Below are 25,391 nucleotides of genomic sequence, written 5' to 3' on the forward strand. Positions count from 1 at the left end.
TTGGGACTTCTACCATCAAACCTTTGACAACGGGCCTTCTACCATCAAACTTAAGGAAAGAAAATACAGAATTTGATCAAAACAGAAAAATTGCATGTGGGTGTAAGGTAGAAAAAATAATGAAAGTGGTATTACTTTAGCTTTTTAAAACTGAGCAGTCATGAAACTCTGTCAGATACAATATATAATTAAGACCCTTCAAGATAAAGGTAAAAAACTGAGACTTTGAAAGGACCCTCAGTACATGTGGCAATGTAAAAACCTAATTGCAATCCAAAGTACCTCCCACCCTCCCTTTTTTCCTCTTCCTTCCTTCCTTCCTTCCTTCCTTCCTTCCTTCCTTCCTTCCTTCCTTCCTTCTTCCTTCCTTTCTTCCCTCCTTCCCTTCCATTCTTTTTCCATTCTTCATTTCTTTATTTTTTATTTCTTATTTTTTTGTTTTTATTGGTGCAATGTATTCATATATCATAAGGGTATAAAGAAAATACTTTTGTAGACATACATGCACACATTGCCCAGTTAGCCCCTACCTGATCCCCACCCCGTTCCCTCCCCATCCCTCCTTCCAATGCTTGGCTTAGTGGTTGACATCTAGTTTTATAGCAATTTATCCAATATTAACGATGATAATCTCACATACCAAGATTTTGATGACTTAAAGATAACATTTCAATATTTCTTACCAGAGAATATTTTTTTCTTTTTTTTTTTTCAGTTTTGTGTGTGTGTACTTGCAGTACTAGAGACTCAACCCAGGGGTGGTCTGTCTCTGTGTGCTACACCCTCAGTCCTGTTTTTTTGAAACAGGGCCTCACTATTTTGCTGAGGTTGTCCTCGAACCTTTGTTCTTCATATTTCAGCATCCCAAGTACTGGGACCACAGGCTCGAGCCATCATGCTCCACCCTTTCTTACATGCCTCCTGAATTTCTTCCCAAATTATTCATTCACAGATAAAGTTTCTGATATAGGAGAAATTTAAAATTAGCACTTAGGAAAAATTTAAAATATAACTCTTATAGTAACAAGTATACTATTTTTCTCTTAAGAAGACCATGAAATTTATTTCAACTGTTTACTAACTACTCAGACTCCAATCTGTTCTTCAAGTTTCTTTGTCACAGTGAATAACATATTTATTTCCTCCATTCCAGCGCCTTTAATTTCTCTTGTAGCTGTATTATGTATTTCATTTTTTGCAACTAAAGCCATTTTTAGTCGGGCATGGTACATACCTGTAATCTCAGTTCTGGAAGGCTGAGACAGGAGGATGGCAAATTCTCAGCAACCTGGCAAGATTCTGTTCCTGACCAAAAATTATAAAGGGCCAGGCATGGTGGCACACGCTTGTAATCCCAGCATTTGGGAGGCTGAGACCAGAGGGTCGTGGTTCGTGGACAGCCTCAGCTACTTAGTGAGGCCCTCTGCAACTTAGTGAGACCCTGTTTTAAAATAAAAAATAAAAAAATAGAGCAGAGGTTGTAGCTTGGAGGTCGAATGCCCCTGGGTTCCATCCCCAGACCCGCAAAAAAAAAAAAAAAAAAATTATAAAAGGTTGGGGTGTAGCGTGATGGTAGTATGCCTCCTGGGCTCAATCCCTAGTACCATATAAACAAACAAAACACAAACCCTGCACAGTGGAGAAAGTGTATGAAAACTGGCAATGTAAGTGGCGGGTCTACCTTATGTCTCCCTCTCAAAATCTACATTAAAATCACAGGATAGTAAAGAAAGAAAGAGAATTAAAAAGTATACACTGTTCGTGGAACACCATTTTGATGCATATAAGAGATGGAGAAATCCACCTATGAATGGGCAGCAGATCCACTGAAACTCCAGCCCAGAGAATGTCTGAAGGGATCCAGCCAAGAAGAAATCTACAGAGTCTCCATGAGCCTCTTCTAGACTAGGAAATGGAAGCCGTGCCTGGGAACAGAATCAGTGCCCAGGCTCATGTAACATATGCACTGAACAACTGAGCCTCACCTCTCCCCCTCTAAAGACATCTGCCTTCCCAGAAGTGTCTTTCTCTTCTTGCACCAAAGCAAATACTAGAATGGTTCTATTACGTTACTGGATTGCAGTCAGTGTTTTATTACTTCCTTCTTCAATCGCAAAGAAGAGGCATGAAAACCAATCAATGCACAGGAAACCTCTGTCCCCTTGAAACCTATCTTTAAAAAGAATCTGAAGTAGCTGCTCATATTTGCAACTCATTCCTAAGGTGAAAAAAAACTTGGAAAAGGAGGATTTCTGCAGGAGATGGCTGCATCGATTTTCATACTTCTGTGGGATTTCATTTTTACATTATGTTTTAGTACTATCTGGACTAAATAAAAATATAAAGATGTTTGCATATACATACCACACAAGATGATCCGTGGAGTAGGCTGCTTGCTTATCAGTAATCTGGAAGTTTTATCACTCTCCTTCTGTAGCAAGTATACCAGAAGGACTAAATAAAGCTTTACAAAAAGGACTAAAAAGTCAATCAAATGAACAATCAACAAAACCTTTTGGTTCTCTTTTGATGAGCATTATAGGTCACCTCTAGCTTTAGTGACTACAATTTTACTACTGCTCCTTTGGTTTTGGCAAACTCATGTCTAGAGAAATCAATCTGTATTGGATGAAGAGTGAAAGCCATCTTATTTTACTTTATTTATTTATTTTTTGGGGGAAGGTAACTGGAAATTGAACCTAGAGGCAATCTGTAAGTTAAACCCCCTTCCCAGACTTACTTTCTATGTTTTTAAATTTTTGAAACAGAGTCTTGCTAATTTGCTAGTCTGGCCTCAAACTTTTGATCCTCCTGTTTTAGCCTCCCAAGTATGGGGGATGTCAAGCATTGCCATGGTCCACAGCTGCAATATTATTTTATATTCATCACTTAATGCCAAGAGATATTTAGTAAACTTATATCCCATGCTTGTCCCATGTGTTCTGATAGCTCTGCAGCAGATAATGTTGATTTCTTATTTCAATGTTTTTTTTTAATTTTTTATCGGTGCATTGTAGTCATGTATCTTAATGGGATACAATATGGTGGAGACATAGATGTACACATCACCCAAGTAGCCCTAGCTTTCCTACATAGGTGTTTACTTATTTCTATTGTAAGCGCATTTTGTCTTAGAATATCACACTTTCCCTACAGTATGGGATAAGGGTCCAGGAACAGTATTGATCCTACCCGTTTGAAGATAATCTATACCATATTTAGGTAGTAACTGTGATCCATATTATGAATGTAACTGCTTCTGGTGAAACAGCATTAGCCTGGGTAAAGTCCACCAGCCCAGAGAGCTTGGAGGAGAGTGTGCAAAAGCTGATCAGTCAACACATCTTTAAACAAATTACTCATCCATTTTCGGTCCTCAAGGAACCCCAGGACATCAGCACCTAGAGTGTGCGCAGGTGGACTTTAGGATTTCCTCTGCTCTCTCTTCTCGTGAGTTTCCCCAGGTTACAGCTAAAAAGTAGATAAAGCCTTACTTCATTTTCTCCTGGAGATCAAAGAGACTCTTCGGTGGTGGTTGGTAGCTCCTAGAATCCTGACTTAACCTTTTACATCTGTATCTTCTCCAGAGCTAATTAATCCTAGAGGATGGAGCCATTATATTTTGTGAATTTACCATGTGGTCATTGACCAGGCATTCCATGCGAAACTATTTTAATAGCTGACCCTTACATGTAATTTTTTTCACACAGGTGTATGCAGTTCCATAATTTTTTCTAATTTCTTATTATATATTTATAGCCATGAAGAATAAAGAGATAAGGCGAAGAGTGGACAGGGGAGGGTTTAAAGATTGAGCATAGACCAACAACTGATTCATAAGAAGGAATGTGCGATGCTTCTTCTGGAGGCTTTTCAGAGGAAAAATAAAGAATTGGCTGCAAAACTGGAAGCCTCCACGAATGTGTGACTGCTTCCACAGACGACAAGTCACACACACCACTCGCTTTTATTTCTAATAGAAATACATTCCCTGTTATTGATGTTATCACTTCAGATAGAGTGATAGCATTAAGGAGCGTGACCCTGGAATCCCATCCCTGCTGCATCACGCTGTGAATTCAGAACTTTGAAATGCTGATTACAAATAGCTACCTAAAAGTACCTTTATTTAAACCCAGAGCCAATAATACAAAGTTAACTTCGGAAGTTTATTTTTCTAACAAAATTTCCAATTCAGCCTCAGTCCTCTACCTTCTGGAGAAATCTACTGTGTTTTATCATCTTGCTTATTGTGAAAATAAATCAGGTGTTTTATGCAATATGTGACTTTTCAGATAAATTAACTGCGCAAAAATGTGTCTCTTCCTTCTGTTGGTACTGTGACAAATGATCTGAGGACTGCGAATGGAATGAGTAAACACAAAGGAACGTTTAGTTGCTTCTCTTAATTCTGGGAATATGATAAAAATAAGAGTACAATAATAGTTAGATAAACATTGAAAACCAAACACTGAATCCTAAGAAGATGCTTAATATTTTAAAAAAATGTGACTGATAAACCCTATTATTTATAAAAGTCATATACATTTTTTAAATTAACTTTTTTTTGCAGTACTAGGAATGAAACCCAAGGACATTCTACCTCCTAGCTACACCCCCAGCCCTATTTTTTATTCTTTATTTTGAAAGAGGATCTCCCTAAGTTGCAGAGGGCCTCGCTAAGTAGCTGAGGCTGTCAGCAAACCATGATCCTCCGATCTCAGCCTCCCCAATGCTGGTATTACAAGTGTATACCACTATGCCAAGCTTAAATTAAGATTTTGATGGTAAACTTGATTTGCATATTTTACTTTCAGAGATTAGACTGTGAGTCAGTAAATTGATAAAATTCATTATACCCCAAATTCAATAGTTAATAGAAGTTATCTTGATGACACAGGCAGCTTGTAAACTCTGGCTTAAATAAATGTTTGGGCTTCATAGGAAAATAATGTCATTTATGAAATAAGAGTGATTTATGTTAACTTTTAGAATAAAACTCTATTCACTGGAAAAATTATAAAAGTCAATACATACCAGAGTGGATTCATTGTTTTTGAGGATTTTTTTTTCAGTACTAAGGATTGAAGCCAGGGGTATCTTACCTCTGAGCTATATACCCCCAGTCCTATTTTTTTACTCTTTTTTTTGAAACAGGGTCTCACTAAATTGCAAAGGGCCTCACTAAGTAGCTGAGTGAGGCTGGCTGCAAACCTATGATCTTCCTGTCCCAACCTCCCAAGTACTGAGATTTTAAGTGTGCAACGCTACACCTGGCTTGATCCTGAGTTTTGCAAAACTGATGGCAACTTCAAGATCTCAAAGAGCCAGTTTCTCACTTTTAAATGAGATAATAAGAGTACTTACTGTAGGCCAAGAGGGCAGTGCATACCAACACTCATGGGAGGCTAAGACAATCGAGGCTACTTTAGACAATTGAGCCAGACCTTCAGCAACTTGATGGGATCCTATTTCAAAAAAAGAGAAAATAAAACTCTTCAAGGGGTATAGTTCAGAAGTACAATGTCCCTGAGTTCATCCCTTACAGTCTCAGGAATAAACGTAGGGTGTTCTGAAAAATACCATCTTAATACAATAGAGAAGGAAGCTGGCTTCATAGTCGCTGTATCCTGTGACTCACTTGCCCCAGGTGGTTAACCAGAGCAGACTGATTTTGGGGATCCCCTCAGCTGCACTTCAGATGGTCCAGGTGCAGTGAAGACTCTCTGAGGCTGCTTTCCCGAGCCTGGGCAGCCATCTTGCTCTGAATCCCAGGCTTCTGTTGCCCCTCACTACTAAACTCTTAGCCCCATTCCGTACGCCTTTTACATCTGTGTGCACACTAGTCACCAGTGAACTGCTCCGCTCTGACTTCAGAGAGCTGTCGCGACAGTTAAATGAAACGTTGTGCACAAAACTCAGAACGTCTTCTGTCACTTGGGACGCTGTTAGAGGGTAGCTATTATTATTTGCATGATTTATTACCGCCGTGTCTAATTCCGAGCACCACATCTTAAGACTTTTTTTTTTTTTTTCTGAGCTGAATGTCCTCAAGAAGGTGCATGGGAGATAAAATGTCAGATAGGACTAGTAAAGAATCAATTGAAAGAATGGTAAGTGGGCATGCATTCTCTTGTTAGATACCAAGCTGAATGCCATAGAAAATAAAAAGTCAAGTGAAACCAGAATATTTAGGTAACATTTAAGTAGGTGAAATGAACAAAAAGTTAGTTACATTTGCTATGATGTTTAACTACAGAAATTGTTTAGAAATCATCAGAATTAGCCACGTGTGGTGGCCCACGCTTGTAATCCCAGTACTTGGGAGGCTGAGGCAGGAGGATCACAGGTTCTCAGCCATCCTCAGCTACTTAATTAGGCCCTCGGCAACTTAGTGAGACTCTGTCTCAAAATAAAGAATAAAAAATAGAGTTTGGGGTGTAGCTCGAACGTAGAATGGTCCAGGGTTTAATCTCCAGTAGAAAAAAAAAAAAAAAAAGAAAATCATCAGAATTAATTATATATAGTATACCTAGAAGATAAACACCAATTTCGTACAAAAATATCTCCTGAGGGTAACAATGAGCCAAAGTGTATGCAGAGACTGTTATTAATTTATTTTGAGAATTTCCCTGTTATTAAAATCAATTTTCTATACTGTGTAAAAGCCAGTATCATTTATAATAGATCTGGGTCTTATAGGAATGTACTCTCATTAAACTTTTTATAAAAATTTCATAATTTCATAAATTCAAAATCATATATACATACACACACACACACATATATTATATGTATTTGTATAATGAATTCAGGGACAGTCTACCTCTGAGATACATCCCCTGCTCTTTTTGTTTTATCTTCATTTTGAAACAGAGTCTCACTAAATTGTTGAGGGCCTCTATAGTTTGCTAAAGCTGTCCTTGAACCTGCAATCCTTCTGTTTCAGCCTCATATTATTATTATTATTATTGTGTGTGTGTGTGTGTGTGTGTGTGTGTGTGTGTGTGTGTGGTACTAGGGGTGAAACCTAGAGGCTTTCTATCTCTGGGCTATTTTATATTTTATTTGGAAACAGGGTCTCACTAAGTTGCTGAGAGCCTAAGTAGCTGAGGCTGGCTTCGAGCCTGTGCGATCCTCCTGTCTCAGCCTCCCAAGCGCGGGAATTACAAGCGTGCGCCACCACGTCCAGCTGTCTCAGCCCCATAAATACTGTGCTTAAGGCGTACACTACCGTGTTTGGCTTACAGTATAAATTTTAGATATTGTTGTTAAAATGTTGAAATCAAATTTGAAGTACAAATTTGTGGGGTCTGTAGTGGGAGGCAAAAGTTTTTAAAATTTGTGGGTTGGTTGCATGCATATGTGAACTTCTAGAATTCCATGGTAGTGGTTTATAAGACATATCATGGCCATATGGCCATATATTACAGTAAGAAGTTTGATTTTCTTGGAATTAACACAAAGGCCTGAAAGTTGGCATTATGATTTGCCAGGTTTATTAACACAGACAACTTGTTTATCTTCCCTGAATCGCAGCTTCCACATGTGAATATGTCTCTCTGCTGTGTTATAATTTATCCAGCATCCAGCCCTTTTCAGGTTCATTTGTCCCAAACTGGGACATTAACCAAATTCTTTTCTTTCCTTTCTTCCTTTCTTTCTTTCTTCCTTTCTTTCTTTCTTCCTTCCTTCCTTTCTTTCTTTCTTTCTTTCTTCCTTTCTTTCTTTCCTTCTTTCTTTCTTTCCTTCTTTCCTTCTTTCTTTTTTTGTGGTACCGCAGTTCCTGGAAACCCTCTACCTCCGGGCTACACTCCCAGACCTATTTTTTTTAATACTTTTTAAATTTTGGAAACAGGGTCTCTTAAGGCAGCGCGGCTGACTTCATCTGCGCGATCCTCCTGCCTCCACCTCCCAAGCGCGGGGATTACAAGCATGCGCCACCTCGCCAGCCCAAATTATTTTCTTAGGACAAAGATTTTCCACCAACTCCAATTCATTTCTTTCAAAACTGGTCTTCAGAGCCAAGTGTGGTAGCACATACTTATAATCTCAGCATTTGGGAGGCTGAGACAGGAGGATCGCGGTTCCTGGACAGCCTCAGCTACTTAGTGAGGCCCTTTGCAACTCAGTGAGACCCGGTTTCAAAATAAAGAATGAAATATAGGGCAGGGGGTGTGGCTCAGAGGTAGAATGCCCCTGGGTTCCATCCCTAGTACTGAAAAACAAAACAAAACAAAAAATCTGGTCTTCATGTACACATCTCCTGTCCTCTGGCTGGCTGGCTGACCTGCCACTAATTTTCAACCTTCGTCTCCATTTGTAGCATTCACAAAAAAATACTGAAAGGTTTAAACATCAACATCTCCTTCTCTGCAACCTTGGCACATGACACGCTTCTGGACAATAAAACTTTATACAGGAAGCCAGCTGAGAGCTCTGGGAAAGCTTCTGCTTTCAAGATAATGAGATACATTTGACCTGCGGGTCCCTCGCCCCCTTGTTTCTTCCTTGACCATGGACATGATGCCTGGAATTGCATGATTCATGGAGAAAGTAAAATGAAGAATGGCTAAAATGGTCTCAGCACACGGTGGAGCCACTAAACCGAGGCTCACCTGTGACTGGTTCATACGTGGAAGAAGAAAATGCCTGTGTGCTCAATTCCTGCTTAAATTTCTGTTATGTCAACTCTAAAACGTTCTTTATTAGGACAGTTATTTTGTATTGTTATTCTTCCTTCTTTTCCAACATTTGTTTTTGGTGTCTCACATAATTCTGGTCTAACTCTTTTTGTCAAATATATGAATGAAAGCCGGGCGTGGTGGCGCATGCTTGTAATCCCAGCATTTGGGAGGCCGAGACAGGAGGGTCACAGGTTCAAGGCCAGCCTCAGCTACTTAGTGAGGCCCTCTGAAACTTAGTGAGACCCTGTTTCAAAACAGAGAATAAAAAATAGGGCTGGGGGTGTAGCTCAGAGATAGAATGCCCCTGGGTTTCATCCCCAGTACCACCAAATAAATAAATAAATAAATAAATAAATAAATAACAAATTAAAAAATAATAAATTAATAAGTAAATACTCAACTCACTTATAATCATTATATTTATTTTTCCCCCATGGAATGCTTTTCTCCTAAACATTCTTGCCAATTCTGTGCTTCAAGATCCAGTTGCCTCGCTTTAAATTTATAAATATTGAGAGCTGTTAGCATCAAAGAGCCATTTATTTTTGAGTGTGAAAACAGTGTTCTTTGTATAATAGCCATCTACAATTAGAGGCTCTATGATGGCATTTGGATCATGAGGGATTGCCTAGTGCCATAATAATGTCCCAATGTGACGCATTATTCACCTTTGTGGCGATGCTGGTATATACCCCTTCTTTTTTTTACCAGTGGTATAAAGGTATATAGCTTGTAGATGATAATAAGTGACTCCATTACTGGTTTATTCTATTCACTATATTATACTTTCAGTTATTGTTTTAGGGTACACTCCTTCTACTTGTTAAAAAAAAATGGTTTTTCTGTAAAACAGCGTGTCATGTTATGCCAGCAGCACCTCCACAACCTGTGTGCTGAATCTCCTGGCCACATCGAGAAGCTTGCCCAGTTACTGACTTGTACCATCAACGATGCTCGCACTGTGAGAATCACCTTTGGTGTTCCTCAGAAGGCATCCCCATCATTATGTGATGCGTATATTATTTGAAGAATTTTAAGTGTGGTATAAAATGCACGGTTTGTTGCTTCTTGTATCCAATGTGCTATCTAGGCACTCGTACGTTCCTTGAGGAATACAACTCCCGAGGGCACCATCATGAGCGAGGTACAGCTTACAAATAAAGAATCCAGTTCCTACTTCCAGTATTCGCCTGGGTATCACAGTTGATATGGAGACTCAAAAGCATCAATAAAAACATGACACACAAACTAAGACTGAGCACTCGTTATTTGCTCATAACTACTAAAACTTTCCATTTGTTTTAAATGAAAGAGGTACTGAGATGACTAACAGTTGTAATATTATAGACCATTTAAATTTTCTACCCAGAGGCACCAATTGGCACTTGATCATGCGGCTGGAATTACAGACCGCCAGTATAATTTAGATTCCCTTGGTTTGAAACATACATGCTAGAGCTTTATCCTTGCAGCTGAGGTATCCTGTGTGGCATGAATATTTTTATAAAACACCCTGAAAATTCATATCTGAGTGATCGGTTCAACGCTTACGTTCCCCAAACTTTGTTTTAATCAGGAGTTAATGATGTATGGCATTAAATGAATGTTTGAATTGCTGTGAGTTATTTTAATAATTGCTCAGCTAACCATTTAAATTATCAAAGATCTTTACTTGTGCAATGTCATATAAATGCTGGAAATTAAAAATTAATCAACACGATTTACGTAACTAAAAGCTGCCATCTAATGGGATATTTTTCAATAAGACGACAGCAGTAATTATGCTGAAAAATATTCATTCCTGTAGTTTGAACGATTATAGCAATTTCCACCAGGGGATTTCTCAGTCAGATTCTAGTTCTGGGCAACAGTGATTAATATAATGGTTATTAATGAGAAGTCATTTTGATACTTCTAGCAGTGTTTAGGTGTCAATGTCTTGAAAGCAACGTGTTTAGCATATTAATAATAAAGATTACATCGGGCTGGCTATTAAGAAACCTTATTGACTTTTTTTTCTTATCTCCTATAATATGAAAGGCCAATTAATATACAGAAACAATGGAACTTTTCACAGCGTGGCCTAACATTTCACTGAGCTGATATCTTTTTAACCGTGTACAAAGTTCATTAACTGTGCAAAGGTAGTACTGTTACAGGAAGAGCTCCGCAGGGTCAGAGGTGACGGTCCACTGCAAGGTGTCAATCTCTTGCGAATGGCACCCTGGGAGCAGAGTTAGAGTGAGAATTGCCTCTCAGGTCGCCAATGGGATTGGGCAGAATAAAGCCATCGGCGGTTAAAATTATTAGGTTTTTTTTTTTTTTTCAGTACTGGAGATGGAACCCAGGAGCATTTGACCTCCGGGTTACACTCCCTGCCCTATATTTTATTCTTTATTTTGAAACAGGGTCTCATAAGTTGTGGAGGGCCTCACTACATAGCTGAGGTTGTCTGCCAACCGCGATCCTCCTGTCTCAGCCTCCCAAATGCTGGGATTACAAGCATGAGGCACCATACCTGACTTATTAGGTTAATTAAACTGAATGTTGGCAGAGACTGAGTTGGCTTTACATCAAGTTGAATATAGATAATGTATTCCCTTGTCAGGTTTCATAAAGGCAAAATTGCAGACGAATTAAATAATACATATTTGGGGCAACATAGGAACATGTACACACATTTGTAAAATTGTAATGTACTGATATGTGCATTTATTTAAATGTATCCAAATTCATTGACTCAAGAGTTTAAATGTAAGAACTTATTTCCCCATTCTACCATACCCTTTATAGAATTATATCTCACATATTATTTCCGTATGCATTTGAAGTCTACTTTTCTGCAGCACGGAATATATGAATACTATATGCATATATGTGCTATATATATAACATTATGATTATATATTACATCATAATGTTTGTGTAAGGGAAAAGAATAGCATGCATGTAAAAATTTAAACTATACCTCACTGTGGATACAGCTTTTATCAAAACTGCAAACTATCCCATGGAAGATGTTTCTAATGTTTTGTTTTGTTTTGTTTTTGGTGGTACTGGGGTTTTTGGAAACCCTTCTACTTCCGGGCTACACTCCCAGACCTATTTTTTTTATATTTTTATTTAGAAACAGGGTCTCTTAAGCCAGCAAGGCTGGCTTTGAACCTGCGCAATCCTCCTGTCTCCGCCTCCCAAGCACGGGGATTACAAGCGTGCGCCACCACGCCCGGCTCTAATGTTTTATTAAATGTAGTCTTACAGAGATTTCAACTAGAATAATGGTGAGCAAAAATTAATATTTAAGAATTGCCTCTAATTTGTTGATTATTATAAATGTAAAGAAATATTGAAAATTACTATATAATAGTTAGGTGAAGCATTTTTAGGGTTTCCATAAAGTCAATAGTCTCAATAGATTTTGAGACTGAGAAATTTCCATAATGTATGGTTTTATTATGTTTTCATTTATTTGGTTAACTTTGTGTTATAATTGCTCCAAGTATAAATTTTATATATATATATATTTTGAAGTTCTGTTTTCTACTGAGAGAAAACCACAGACAATGTTAATTATATTAGAATAGTTATTGGTTTGAACTGGTTACTCTAACTCTCCTTTGTCTTGCAATCTGCTAGTGCAATGTAGGTTTGACGTAGACTTGAGTGTAATAATTCTTTGATTTTGCACTGAGTACTCAGTTCCTCGTGTAGTATCAGGAAACAGATCACCTTGAAAGTTTGCTTATTCTTCCTATTTCCACCAGTCTGTGGACTTGCGTGTCTTATTTCTCTAGTCCTACATGTATCATTATCAGAAATAAGGCCGATGCTGTATATATAGGCATCAGTAAGATTTTTATTTCTCTGGTTTATTTGGAATTAATTATTTGGAATTTAAAAAGTAACTGTGCTATGAATATAATTCAGCAATTTACTATAGAAGAGCAACAGGGGTGGGAAGATAAATAAATTCCTCATACAAAATATAAGGATAAGTAATTTAATTTAACATAAGGGCCATTTAAATATTTATGATTATTTCTAGTAAGAACAAATGATACCCTAAAAACTATTTTTTCTTTATCAATTCAAAGGATCACTGTATCTTCAGGATATGCATGAAAACAAGTTAACTCTATCTTAAACAACAGCGATATGGACATTTCATTTTTTGTGTGTGTGGTACTGGGTGTGGAATCCAGGGGCTTTTCTACCTCTGGGCTAAACTCCCAGACCTATTTTATACTTTATTTGGAAACAGGTCTCACTAAGTTGCTGAGAGCCTCACTAAGTAGCTGAGGCTGGCTTCGAACCTGTGCGATCCTCCTGTCTCAGCCTCCCAAGCACAGGGATTACAAGCATGTGTCAATACGCCTGGCTATATGGACATTTCAAAGGAAAATACAGCATTTAAAACTTTCAGAAAACCTTTGGGGATTAATGTAATCTATTGTAATAAATAATAAAATAAATTCAATGTAATTATTATGAACACAGCCTTATAATTTCATATCATTTTTAGTCTCTACTTTTTCTTTTCAAAATGGACATCATAAATGAAATGACTAAAACCAGTTGCAAAATAAAATCTGAGCAACAGGGATATTTTAAGGATTCTTCTGTGAGAATTCCACAGTAACCATGTGACAAGCACATGCGAGAGATAGCGGCAAGAATACCGACTAACATTTGTGTAGCATTTGACAGTTTACACAGACTTATCAAAGATTCTCATCTGACCTTCAAAAGGATTTTCAAATCTCTGTTTCACAAATGAGAAAATAGATTTGGTATTACAAATCAGAGCTGTTACATTTGCTTATGATCATGACAGCCAATAAGTCGAGACATTTGTTTTATCCTGGGAGCAAGAAAAAAAGGGGGAAGGGAGAGGCAAAATTCATTAAAATCACAAGTCCTTATTTTTCTAGTCCTTAATTTTATTTTACTATTTTTCATTTGCTTAATAATGTTTTGTGTGGTACTGAGGGTGGAACCCAGGTTCATTCTACCTCTGAGTTACACCCACAGCCCTATTTTTTTAAACAACTTTTTTATTGAACATAAATGGTATACATTTAAACTATATTTGGTGCCCTCTTCCCCACCCCCATTTTCCCTTCCCCCCTCCCACCAATGGTTGTCCAGGTTAACCATGTAATATTCATAATTTTACACATATTCAGATGTAGACGCTCATTAATCAAGATCAGCCTTCCTCCTCTCCTATCTTTCCATTCAAACTTTGCTGATATTTCCCCTCCATTATCTGGATTCCCACTGGTATCCTCTGTGTTTCCGAGTTTGGGCATATTAGAGGAAACATATGTACCTTCTCCTTCTGTGCTTGGCTGATCTCACTTAACATAATGTTCTCCAGGGCTTTCCATCTTCTTGAAAATGATATAATTTTGTTCTTCTTTATGGCTGAATAGAATTCCATTGTGTGTATTTCCCACAGTTTTGCTATCCATTCATCTGTTGATGGAGATCTGGGTTGGTTCCATATTTTGGCTATTACAAATTGTGCTGCTATAAACATAGGTATGCATATGTTGCTATAGTTCTCTGAATTCAGCCCCTCTGGAAAGATACCCAGGAGTGGTAGAGCTGGATCATATGGTGGATCTATTCCCACCTTTCTTAGGAATCTCCACACAGATCTCCATAGTGGTTGAACTAGCTTGCATTCCCACCAACAGTGTAAAAGAGTTCCTCTTTCCCCACATCCTCGCTGGCATTTGTTGTTATTTGATTTCTTTATGCTTGCCACTCTGACTGGGGTTAGATGGAATCTCAGTGTAGTTTTGATTTGCATCTCCCTGATGGCCAGTGATGTAGAACATCTTTTCATGTATCTATTGGCCCCTTGTATCTCTTCTTTTGTGAAGTGTCTATTTAGTTCATTTGCCCATTTCTTGATTGGGTTGTTAGTTTTGCTAGTGTAGAGTCTTTTGAGCTCTTTATATATTCTGGATATTAGCCCCCTATCAGAATGGTGGCTGGTAAAGATCTTTTCCCATTCTGTAGGCTTCCTCTTTAGGTTATTGATAGTTTCCTTTGATGAGAAGAAACTTTTTAGTTTGATGCTATCCCACTTGTTTATTCTTGCTTTAATTTCCTGAGTTTGGAGGTTTTGTTGAGAAAGTTACTGCCTGTGCCAATATGTTGTAGTGTTGAACCTATGCTCTCCTCTACTAACTTCACAGTCTCAGGTCTAATTTCTAAGTCTTTGATCCATCTTGAGTTGATTTCTGTGCATGGTGAGATACAGAGGTTTAGATTCATCTTTTTACAAATGGTTACTCAGTTCTCCTAGCACCATTTGTTGAAAAGCCACAGCCCTATTTTTTGTCCTTCTTTCCTTTCTCTTTCTCTCTCTCTCTCTCTCTCTCTCTCTCTCTCTCTCTCTCTCTCTCTCTCTCTCTCTCTCCCTCTCCCTCTCTCTCTCTCTCTCTCCTTTTCTTTTTGGTGGTACATGGGATGGAACCATTCTACCTCCGGGCTACACTCCCAGACCTATGTCTATATTTTTATTTGAAAATGGGGTCTCTTAAACTAGCGTGGCTGGCTTCGAACCTGCTTGATCCTCCTGTCTCCGCCTCCCAAGCGCAGGGATTACAAGTATGCACCACCACTCCTGGCTTATTCTTTATTTTGAAACAAGGTCTCACTGAGTTGCAAAGGGCCTCACTAAGTAGCTGAGGCTGTCAACAAACCGTGATCTTTCTGTCTCAGCCTCCCAAACACTGGAAGGACAAGGGTATGCCACCATGCCTGGATCCCTTAATAATATTAAATTTTTCACAATCCTTGCCCTCCCCATGAGTACGTTTTCTGTATTTGCCTCCTGCAGGACGTGCTATCTGTCGTCTGCTAACACTGCACCTTAAGCATGAGCAAGGACCAGATTTTTCTGAGCAGCTGGTAGCATGGCTGCCCCACACATGGCGTGTAGAAACTGTCTCTTGAATACTTACAATGTGTTTCTACAAGTAGACATTCTAAGTCACTACAGTAATTTTCTATTTAGTGTTTAGGTTTGAAGAGTTTTATTTTTTATCTTCAGCTTTCAGAGAAAGTTCATCTTTTCCCAAAGAAGACACTTATCCAGAGGTAAGGAAGAGACCAGGAAGGAATTCTTTGCTGTCACTTCATATTAGCTCCATTGAGCTAATATAAATTAACTCTTTATTTTTTTACATGTTAATTGTATTTTTCTATGACCAATAACATTTTATTTATTTATTTATTTATTTATTTATTTATTTATTTATACTGAAGATTGAACCCAGGGGCATTCTACCTCCAAGCTATACCCCAGCCCTATTTTTTATTCTGTATTTTGAAACGGGGTCTCACTAAGTTACAGAGGGCCTCACTTTGTAGCTGAGGCTGGCCGTGAACCTGTGATCCCCCTGTCTCAGCCTCCCATTCATTTTAAGTGATAAACATCTATTCTAATTGAGGAAATAATGATGTTTTAGTTTCAGAATGGTTTGGGTAATATTTCTTTGGTAATTTCACAATAAATTATTTGTAATTTTAGAAATTCCCCCAGAATCACCTCAATGATGCCTACATATTTTAAAATAAACATATACTTTTACAACATGTTCACTCTAAGTCCAATAATCAAGTATTCACACACTTTTAGTAAAATATCATAAGTAACCATATTTAAAGAGCAAGAAAGGGTCAGAAATTTTCAGTAGGTACTACTTTTTTTTTTTTTTTTTTTTTTGATGGTACCAGGGTTCTTGGAAACCCTTCTACCTCCGGGCTACACTCCTGGGCCTATTTTTATATTTTTATTTGGAAACAGGGTCTCTTAAGCCAGCAAGGCTGGCTTCAAACCTGCGCGATCCTCCTGTCTCCGCCTCCCAAGTATGGGGATTACAAGCGTGCACCACCATGCTTGGCAGCAGGTACTACTTCTAATAAGATCATAGAATTTAATAATTATATAATTTTAACTTGAGTGCATCGATGATAGTTCATTAATTCACCAATTATAATATAACAGTTATTCAGACAAAACAAATGAAGAATGCAGGATTAGATTATTTCACCAATTGAAAAAAATGTATGCAATAGGAACTTATTTGCAGGAGTTTTTTTTTTTTTTTTTTTCAATTTAAATGTGCCCAACACTTTAGCCCTCACAGATTTTTTTTAAGGAAAAAAAAAATCTAAAAAACACCAGTATTAGAACAATTTCAACAAAATATCATCAAGGTCAAAGTTGAGAGACTATTTTGAAAAGAAGCAGAGATGATATAAAATACTTCCACTGACATTTGCAGAACCTTCCACATGGTATGGCAACCTCAGGATTCCACACAAATTCACCAGACTTTTTTTCTTTATCGAATCCATATTGTAGCTACTCAGTCCAAGGCCCTCAGAGAAGGGAAAGTTATGTAGATTCCCTTCTGGGAAAGGCTGGATGACAGTGGGAAGTGCCCAGGATTCCACTGGAGTGAACACAGCAGTTGTTCCTCCTTCCCGTGTTATTACAACGAGAATTGGGGGTCAACTGCACGCATGACGGATGGGAGGTAGTTGAATTGGGTTGGCTCCTTTATGAACCTTATGCATTGACCTTGGCAGTTTTGACAATTGCATCCATCATTGCCAGGAATCCATTCCAACACCCCAGCCTGTTCTCTCATGTGACCAAATAAACAGGGCTTGTGAATATAGGAATCACAGATTGATCTTCGGTTAACAATATGATATACACAGCAGCTTTTTCATTTCATGAATTAGCAAGGATGGATCATGATTCATGGCGGCCCACCTGTAGATAGCATGTTAGAGTGCTTTAATCTTCGCTTAGGGGCTTCAAAGGGATCGATAATAGACTTCTAAGTTTGATAAGAAAATGAAATAAAACCTTTATGGGGCTCATTGCATACTTCTAATGTGCATTTCATTATTTCCATGTTTCAAGAGAAACAGCTGGTTGAAAATGGAGAAGAGCTGGCCATTTTAATTTTTACAATCGTTTAACCTGTGAGTCACTTGAGCACAAAATTAGGGTTTAAAATCATTTTTCTCCCCTCGAATATTTTTTAATATTTTTTAATGTGTATAGTTATAGGGAGATTGAGAAGCAGGTCTTTTCAAAACTGAAAACATTAAATGAAACATGGTTTGTGGCAAAAATGTTCTTCCCAGAAAGTGCATTATCAATTTTATAATGGTACTTTACAAGGCTGAGAGGCAGGCAGAGACAGTGTAAAGGCAACCTAAGGTTTTTGACTTTACATGACATTGCACATTATGCTAACTGAGACCTGAATTTGAACTCTGGCTTCGCCGTGTATCTTAGCACTATGTCGTATGTTCTCTCTGTCACTTTTGTTTCTTCTATCAATTCTTGTTCTTCTACCCACAATTTATGTTCATATTTTAAGTAAATTGATTTAAACTTATTTAAATTCCTTGCCGTAAAATATTTTGAGTAAGTCGGGTATGGTGGCACAGGCTTGTAATCCCAGTACTTGAAAGACTGAGACAAGAGGATCATGGGTTCACTGCCAGCCTCAGCTATTTAGCGAGATCTTCTGCAACTTAGTGAGACCCTGTCTCAAAATAAAGAATGAAAAATAGTACTGGGAGTATAGCTCAGAGGTACAATGCCCCTGAATTAAATCCCCAATACTGCAAAAATTAAATATTTTGAGTAACCACCTCAATATACATATTGTATTTATCTAAAGATTATGTAACACATTGCTTTACTTATATCACAAAATAGACACACAAAAATTTAGAATATGTAAAAAATGAAACAAATAAAATGTTATTTTATTTCTTTTCCCAACATAAGTTAAACATATAAGATAGCACATTGAAATCCTATGACAAGGCATAATGGATCCTTTCCTCTACTCTCTCCCTCTCATCTTCTCCATCATTTTCTGGCCCACTTCTTCATCACTGCACATACAGATTACTGTACAGATAATGAAAATTACAGAGAAGTACACACACATAACACACATACACAAATGCACACACGCATGCACACACACACACACACACACACACACATGTGCAGGCATGTAATAGAATCACCACGCGACACAGATACACCACTCCTCCTTGGCATCTTCCCCAAAGAACCAAAGTCAAATACTACTGTGATACATGCATATCCAAGCTTACAGCATCACAACTCACAATAGCCAAATTATGGAACCAACTGAGGTGTCCATCAACAAGGGAATGGATAAAGAAAAATACAGCATACACACAAAGGAATGTATCTCGGACATAAAGAAGAAAAAAGTTAGGTTACGTGTAGGAAAACAGATAGAACTTTAGAAGAGAGCGTGCCAAGTGAGACCAGCCTCTCGAAAGCCAGGAGCATCATGTGTTTTCTCTTATATGTGGAAGGTAGAGAGAAAATAGGAAACGAAAAGGTCTTTAGATAAACAAGAAGAGTAGAATACCGGAAGGGGGTTGGGGGAGGAAGTGAAGGGGGAAAAAAAATGAATCAAGGAAACAGTTCAAACAGGGTTATGCCCATATATGAAGGCACGCTCTCAATCTCACCAACATGTATAGAGTAGAGTAGATGGGAGATCTGAAAGGACACAGCCAGTGTGAGATGTGTGAATGTTTACATCACTTTGAACCTCACTGTGATGTATAATTACAATGCACCAATAAAAGTATAAAAATTGTAAAAATCTACCTAGGATTTATGGTGTAAAACAACAAAATATGTGATTATTATGCGTTCATATCACCACTTTATCACTGCATCACATCTGCTTTAGATAACACAGCTAAAAACAAAAAAAAACCTCCATGTTTCAGTTATATCTAAAGAATATTGACATTGAATAGCACAATAAATTCAAATAACTGTTAAAAAAAAAAAAAGGCCTGATGTGGTGGTGGCTCACCGCTGTAATTCCAGTACTTAGGAAGATGAAACAGAAGGGTTGCAGGTTCCAGGACAGCCTCAGCAATTTGGCTAGTCCCTCAGCAACTTAATTTTGACCCTGTTTCAATAAAAATAAAAATAAAAAAGATAGGGCCAGGGGTGTATCTCAGAAGTTGAATGCCCCTGAATTCAATATCCTGTACAAAAAAAATAGAGAAAAATGGTGCTATATAAAAATAGAAATATAGTTTATCAACCTGTATCGCCATATATAGTTTCTGTTTTATCTCCATAAAGTAGAAATATGTTCATGTTTTAAAATTACAAAGTATTTAATGACTCTCTTCTCTCTTTTTTCTAGGGACTCTCTTCTCTCTTATATTATTAAAAGAACATAAATAATTGCCTATTATAACTAAGAAGAATTGAATAATTTATTGAAGATGATATTAAGTAAAAAAAAAACAACCCTGAATATGAATTAAACTTAAATTGGGGAAAAGAGGGTAATAAGTTAGCCTCAAGCATAGGTCTTGTTACACACAAGATTATTATCAAATGTCACCAGTATTTTTCCTTGAAGTGGCAGATCTATGTCTTCTTAATAATTGAATGTCATTGGTTACATTGACATTAAAAAATTACAATTTTCAGATACCAAAAACTACTAACCAAAGCCAGACATGGTGTTATACTGCTGAATTCCAGTACTTGGGAGGCTGAGACAAGAGGATCACGGGTTCTAGAAGAGTGTACTAAAAATTTAGGAAGATCCTATTTCTTTTTATGTAGAAAAAAATACATATATATAAGAATATATATAAAAGCACATATATATGCACATTTACTGGTTTATTGTAGTCTCACATAATAATTAATTCAGAGTGATAATAATATACATGCACACTGCTCCCTTCACACTCCCTCTCCTTCTCCATACATAATATTGAGATTGACATTGGTATTCTCACATATGTATATAATGGAAAGAACCTATTTTAAACTATACATTTTAAAAAGGGCTGAGGTATAACTCAGAAGCAGAATATCCCCTGGGTTCAATCTCCAATACCAACATCACCAAAAGAATAAAATAAAAGTACTTACTAAAAAATATTTAAATCACCATTAACAATAATTCCAAAATAATATTATTGGACTTATGTTCTTAAAAGCTCATGGTTTTAATTGGAGGCCACATTTCCTACTGTGTTCCTTCATTAACAAAAAATAAGTCTAAAAATCTTCAATAAAACTCTCAAAATGCTAAAAAAAAATTGTCTAAATAAAATAAGGCTCAAAAATCTAAGTCTAAAGCCTCCTCTGAGAGTTAAGGCTAACTTTCAGCTGTGAGCTTCTATAACTATCAAAAAGTAACTTACACACTTCCAATAAACAATAGTGGGATGGGTAACAGGGTAAACATTTCCATTCCAAAAGGGAGAAACATATGGATAGAAAGAAAGATGGGACTAGGAAAAGACTGAAATCTATCAGGGTACACATAAATCCTGGAGCTCCAGGTCTAGAGGGTGGTGGTGAGATATATGTCCCAAAAGGCTTGGGTTACCCTTCCCAATGGCCTTTGCCAGTTGTAGCCTACAAGAGCTCTATTTTGAGTTGGGTCTGCTAGCTGCCTGAAGCTTTTTGAGCTAATATTCCATATTCCTGGGATCTCAAAATTCAGGAGGTCTCCACTGAAGTCTCGGTTTCACATTCACACTTATTTAATTACTAAGAACTTTAAACTCAGGGGGAAAAAATAAGAGACTTAGTCTGTGTCACAGGATACTTTAGTAGTAGAGGTGGGATTAGAACTCAGTTCTTTATTTCAAATCCAGTGGTCTTTTTCACTGAGGTACTTCCTTGGGAATAATATTTTATTCTTATTGTAGAATTATATAAGATCCTAAAATATAGAGTAGATCTTACAAGTCATCTTAGAGAGACTTGTGGTCTGAACATTGTACAAAGATGTCCATGAAAACTTTCCTTGGCTTTCAAAGTTTTATTATGTAGACTAACAACATTTACAGGGAACCAGCATTTTTTCTTTTCTTTTCCATTCTTTTCTTTTTTTGATTAAATATATCTTCCTAACTATGTCATGATCTCTTTAATGTCTTAAATTTCTGCATTTTCAGCATGTAATAGTGTCTGCATATAGTTTGTAAATCTCTCTCTCTCTCTCTCTCTCTCTCTCTCTCTCTCTCTCTCTCTCTCTCTTTCTCTCTCTTCCTCTCTTCTCACTCTGTCCTCTCCTCTCCTCTCCTCTCCTCTCCTCTCCTCTCCTCTCCTCTCCTCTCCTCTCCTCTCCTCTCTTCTCTGGTACTAAGAATTGAAGCCAGTGGCATTCTACCTCTGAGCTATGCCCCAGCTCTATTTTATTTTATTATTTGGAAATGAGGTCTTGCTAACTTGTTGAGGTTGACCTTGAACCTGTTATCCTCCTGTCTTAGCCTCCCAAGTACTGGTATTACAGGTGCCACCATACCCAGCTCGTAACATACTCTTATAGTCTGTAAATATTTGAGATAATAAACCAATGAATGAAAGAATATGTGAATGGTTATCTCAATAGTGATGCCTAATAATTCTACTCACATAAGAAATTTAGCATTAAAAATCAATCTCCTTACTCCTAACCATTTCAGTAATATGTCCAAGAGGGAGGCACATATTCTCAGTTTTTATTCTTTGAAATCTGTATTATCAGATGTGACTGAACTTCATTTTTTTGTGTGTGTGGTACTAGGGATTGAAACCCACAGGCATTCTACCTCCAAGCTACACTCCCAGTCCTATTTTTTATTCTCTATTTTTGAAACAGGGTCTCCCTGAGTTGCAAAGAGCCTCACTAAGTAGCTGAGGCTGTCCGAGAACTGCGATCCTCCTGTCTCAGCCTCCCCAGTGCTAGGATCATGTCTGCACAACCACGCCCAGCTCTTTGAGTCTTTTAACTAAGCACTACAGCAAAGACGTGCAGAAAGTATCTTACGTGATGCCTTATTTAAAATGAGAAATTATAGTGAATATGACAGTATTTGTTTTGCAATAAAGAAAAGCATCTGCTTTCCATTCTGGCTAAGGCTATCGATTTGTACTGAATTAGAACCAACCTTGAATGTTGTGCAGCCATTAGCATCGTCTGCCTCCATAATGCTTTTTACTACTACTAGTTAATGAGCCAATGGATGTCTCAATATATGTGGCTAGTAGTTCAACCCACAGAAGAAATTCACCATCAAACCACTCTCCTTACTTCTGAATGTTCCAGAAGCATGTCCTAGAATGTCTGGTAAAATTGAAACTCCATACTCATGAGATAGTGACTCCCAATTGTACCTGCTCCCCAGTCCCTAACAGCCCCCATTTTCAAATATCTATTACTGTCAACACTCAACATGCCTCAAATATGTGACATTCTAAAGTATCTATCTTTTTAGTTTTGTTTTCTTTTTGTGGACACTGAGGATTAAACTCAAGGACATTCTACCTCCAAGCTCTGACCCTAGCCATTTTTATTTTTTATTTTTTGTTTTTTACATAGGGTCTCACTAGGGTGCTGAGACTCTTACTGTGTTCCTGAGGCTGTTCTCAAGCCTACGAACTCTGTCTCAGCCTACCAAGCAGTGGGATCGTAGTTATAAAGCACAACATCTAGCTCCCCTAGCCCTTTTTTAGTTTTTAATTTTGAAGCATAGTCTCACTAAGCTGCTGACACTGGTTTTGAACTCGTGCTCCTCCTGTCTCAGCCTCTTAAGTAATAGAATTATAGGTGTGTGCCATCTCGCCCAACGAGTATCTATTTTTATTATTATTTTATTATTATTTATTTATTTATTATTATTATTATTAATTTGTTTATTTGTTTATTTATTATTTAGTTATTATTTATTTGGTGGTACTGGGGCTCCTGGAAACCTTTCTACCTCTGGGCCACACTCCCAAACCTCTTTATAATATTTTTATTTGTAAACAGGGTCTCCCTAAGCCTGCGCGGCTTCGAACCTGAGCGATCCTCCTGTCTCCGCCTCCCAAGCGCGGGGATTACAAGCGTGCGCCACCACGCCCGGCTCGGTATCTATTTTTTTAATGACTGGTCTATCCCATTTAGCATAGCGTTCTCAGGCTCATCTGTGTTGATCATGTCAATATTTATTTTCTAGAGCACTTCCGGCCGCATTCCCCGCGGCGCTGACATCTTGGTGGGTTTCGGTCCCTGGCTCTTCCTGCAATCATGAAGGACGTACCGGGCTTCTTACAGCAGAGCCAGAGCTCCGGGCCCGGGCAGGCGGCCGTGTGGCACCGTCTGGAGGAGCTCTACACGAAGAAGTTGTGGCATCAACTGACACTTCAGGTGCTTGATTTTGTACAGGACCCCTGCTTTGCCCAAGGAGATGGTCTCATTAAGCTTTATGAAAACTTCATCAGTGAATTTGAACACAGGGTGAACCCTTTGTCCCTGGTAGAAATAATTCTTCATGTGGTTAGACAGATGACTGATCCTAATGTGGCCCTTACTTTTCTGGAAAAAACACGTGAAAAGGTGAAAAGCAGCGATGAGGCAGTGATCCTGTGTAAAACAGCAATTGGAGCCCTAAAATTAAACATCGGGGACCTCCAGGTTACAAAGGAAATGATTGAAGATGTTGAAGAGGTGCTCAGCAACCTCCCCGGTGTCACAGCAGTTCACAGTCGCTTCTATGACCTCTCCAGTAAATACTATCAAACCATCAGAAACCACGCATCCTATTACAAAGATGCTCTGCGCTTCCTGGGCTGCGTTGACATCAAGGATCTACCAGTGTCAGAACAGCAGGAGAGAGCCTTCACGCTGGGACTGGCAGGACTTCTCGGTGAGGGAGTTTTTAACTTTGGAGAACTGCTCAAGCACCCTGTGCTGGAGTCACTGAGAAGCACTGACCGGCAGTGGCTGATCGACAAGCTCTACGCCTTCAACAGTGGGGATGTAGACAGGTTCCAGACTCTGAAGACGGCCTGGGGCCAGCAGCCTGACTTAGCAGCCAACGAGGGCCAGCTTCTCAGGAAGATCCAGCTGCTGTGCCTCATGGAGATGACTTTCACACGGCCTGCCAACCACAGACAGCTTACTTTTGAAGAAATTGCCAAAAATGCTAAAATCTCCGTGAACGAGGTGAAGGCGCTCTCCGTGGGGTTGGTGAGGGGCAGCATTGATGAGGTGGACAAGCGTGTGCACATGACCTGGGTACAGCCCCGTGTGCTGGATCTGCAGCAGATCAAGGGAATGAAGGACCGCCTGGAGTTCTGGTACACGGACGTGAAGAGCATGGAGATGCTGGTGGAGCACCAGGCCCACGACATCCTCACCTAGTCCTGCCAGTCACCCACGGCCCTGCCTCACCCAGGAAGACATGCTGTGACCCATGAAACTGGCAGCAGAGAAGATCTGCATTGGGTGGATTGGGATCCTGGGGGATGTTGCTGTAAACACAGGACTGTCAGCAGGGGGCCTACCACAAGGGTAGGCTCTTTTGGGGGGTCTCCAGGCCTCAGATAAGGAGGATGGGCAAGAGTACGTGGGAATGAGTGGCCCTTGAGTCTGGAGGACACATGCCAGGGTGGGTCTCCACCAAGCTCACGCCCTTCCCTGTGTGTTCAGGCATTTCTGTAATAAATGTCTTGCTTTGCCCTGAAAAAAAAATTATTTTTTTAAAGCCAAATAGCATTCTACTGTATGTATAGACCACATTTTTCTAATCTATTTATTCATTAATAGAAACTTGGGTGGCTTTTACTTAGCAGTTACTGGGAAGGAA

The 25,391-nt window shown here is 38.5% G+C and overlaps 1 protein-coding gene across 1 annotated transcript; it reads left to right on the top strand.

Moving 5' to 3' along the window:
- Positions 1-23,830: 23,830 nt before the first annotated feature.
- On the top strand, positions 23,831-24,946 carry LOC308263774 (26S proteasome non-ATPase regulatory subunit 13-like; the record flags this gene model as incomplete). The annotated part of the gene is made up of 1 exon (XM_080696829.1): positions 23,831-24,946. The coding sequence occupies one exon, from the start codon at positions 23,831-23,833 to the stop codon at positions 24,944-24,946; it is 1,116 nt and encodes a 371-aa protein (XP_080552955.1).
- Between the last annotated feature and the right edge of the window lie 445 nt (positions 24,947-25,391).

This window comes from Muscardinus avellanarius (assembly GCF_963383645.1).
Source record: "Muscardinus avellanarius genome assembly, chromosome: 5".
In the NCBI taxonomy this organism is placed as follows: domain Eukaryota; kingdom Metazoa; phylum Chordata; class Mammalia; order Rodentia; family Gliridae; genus Muscardinus; species Muscardinus avellanarius.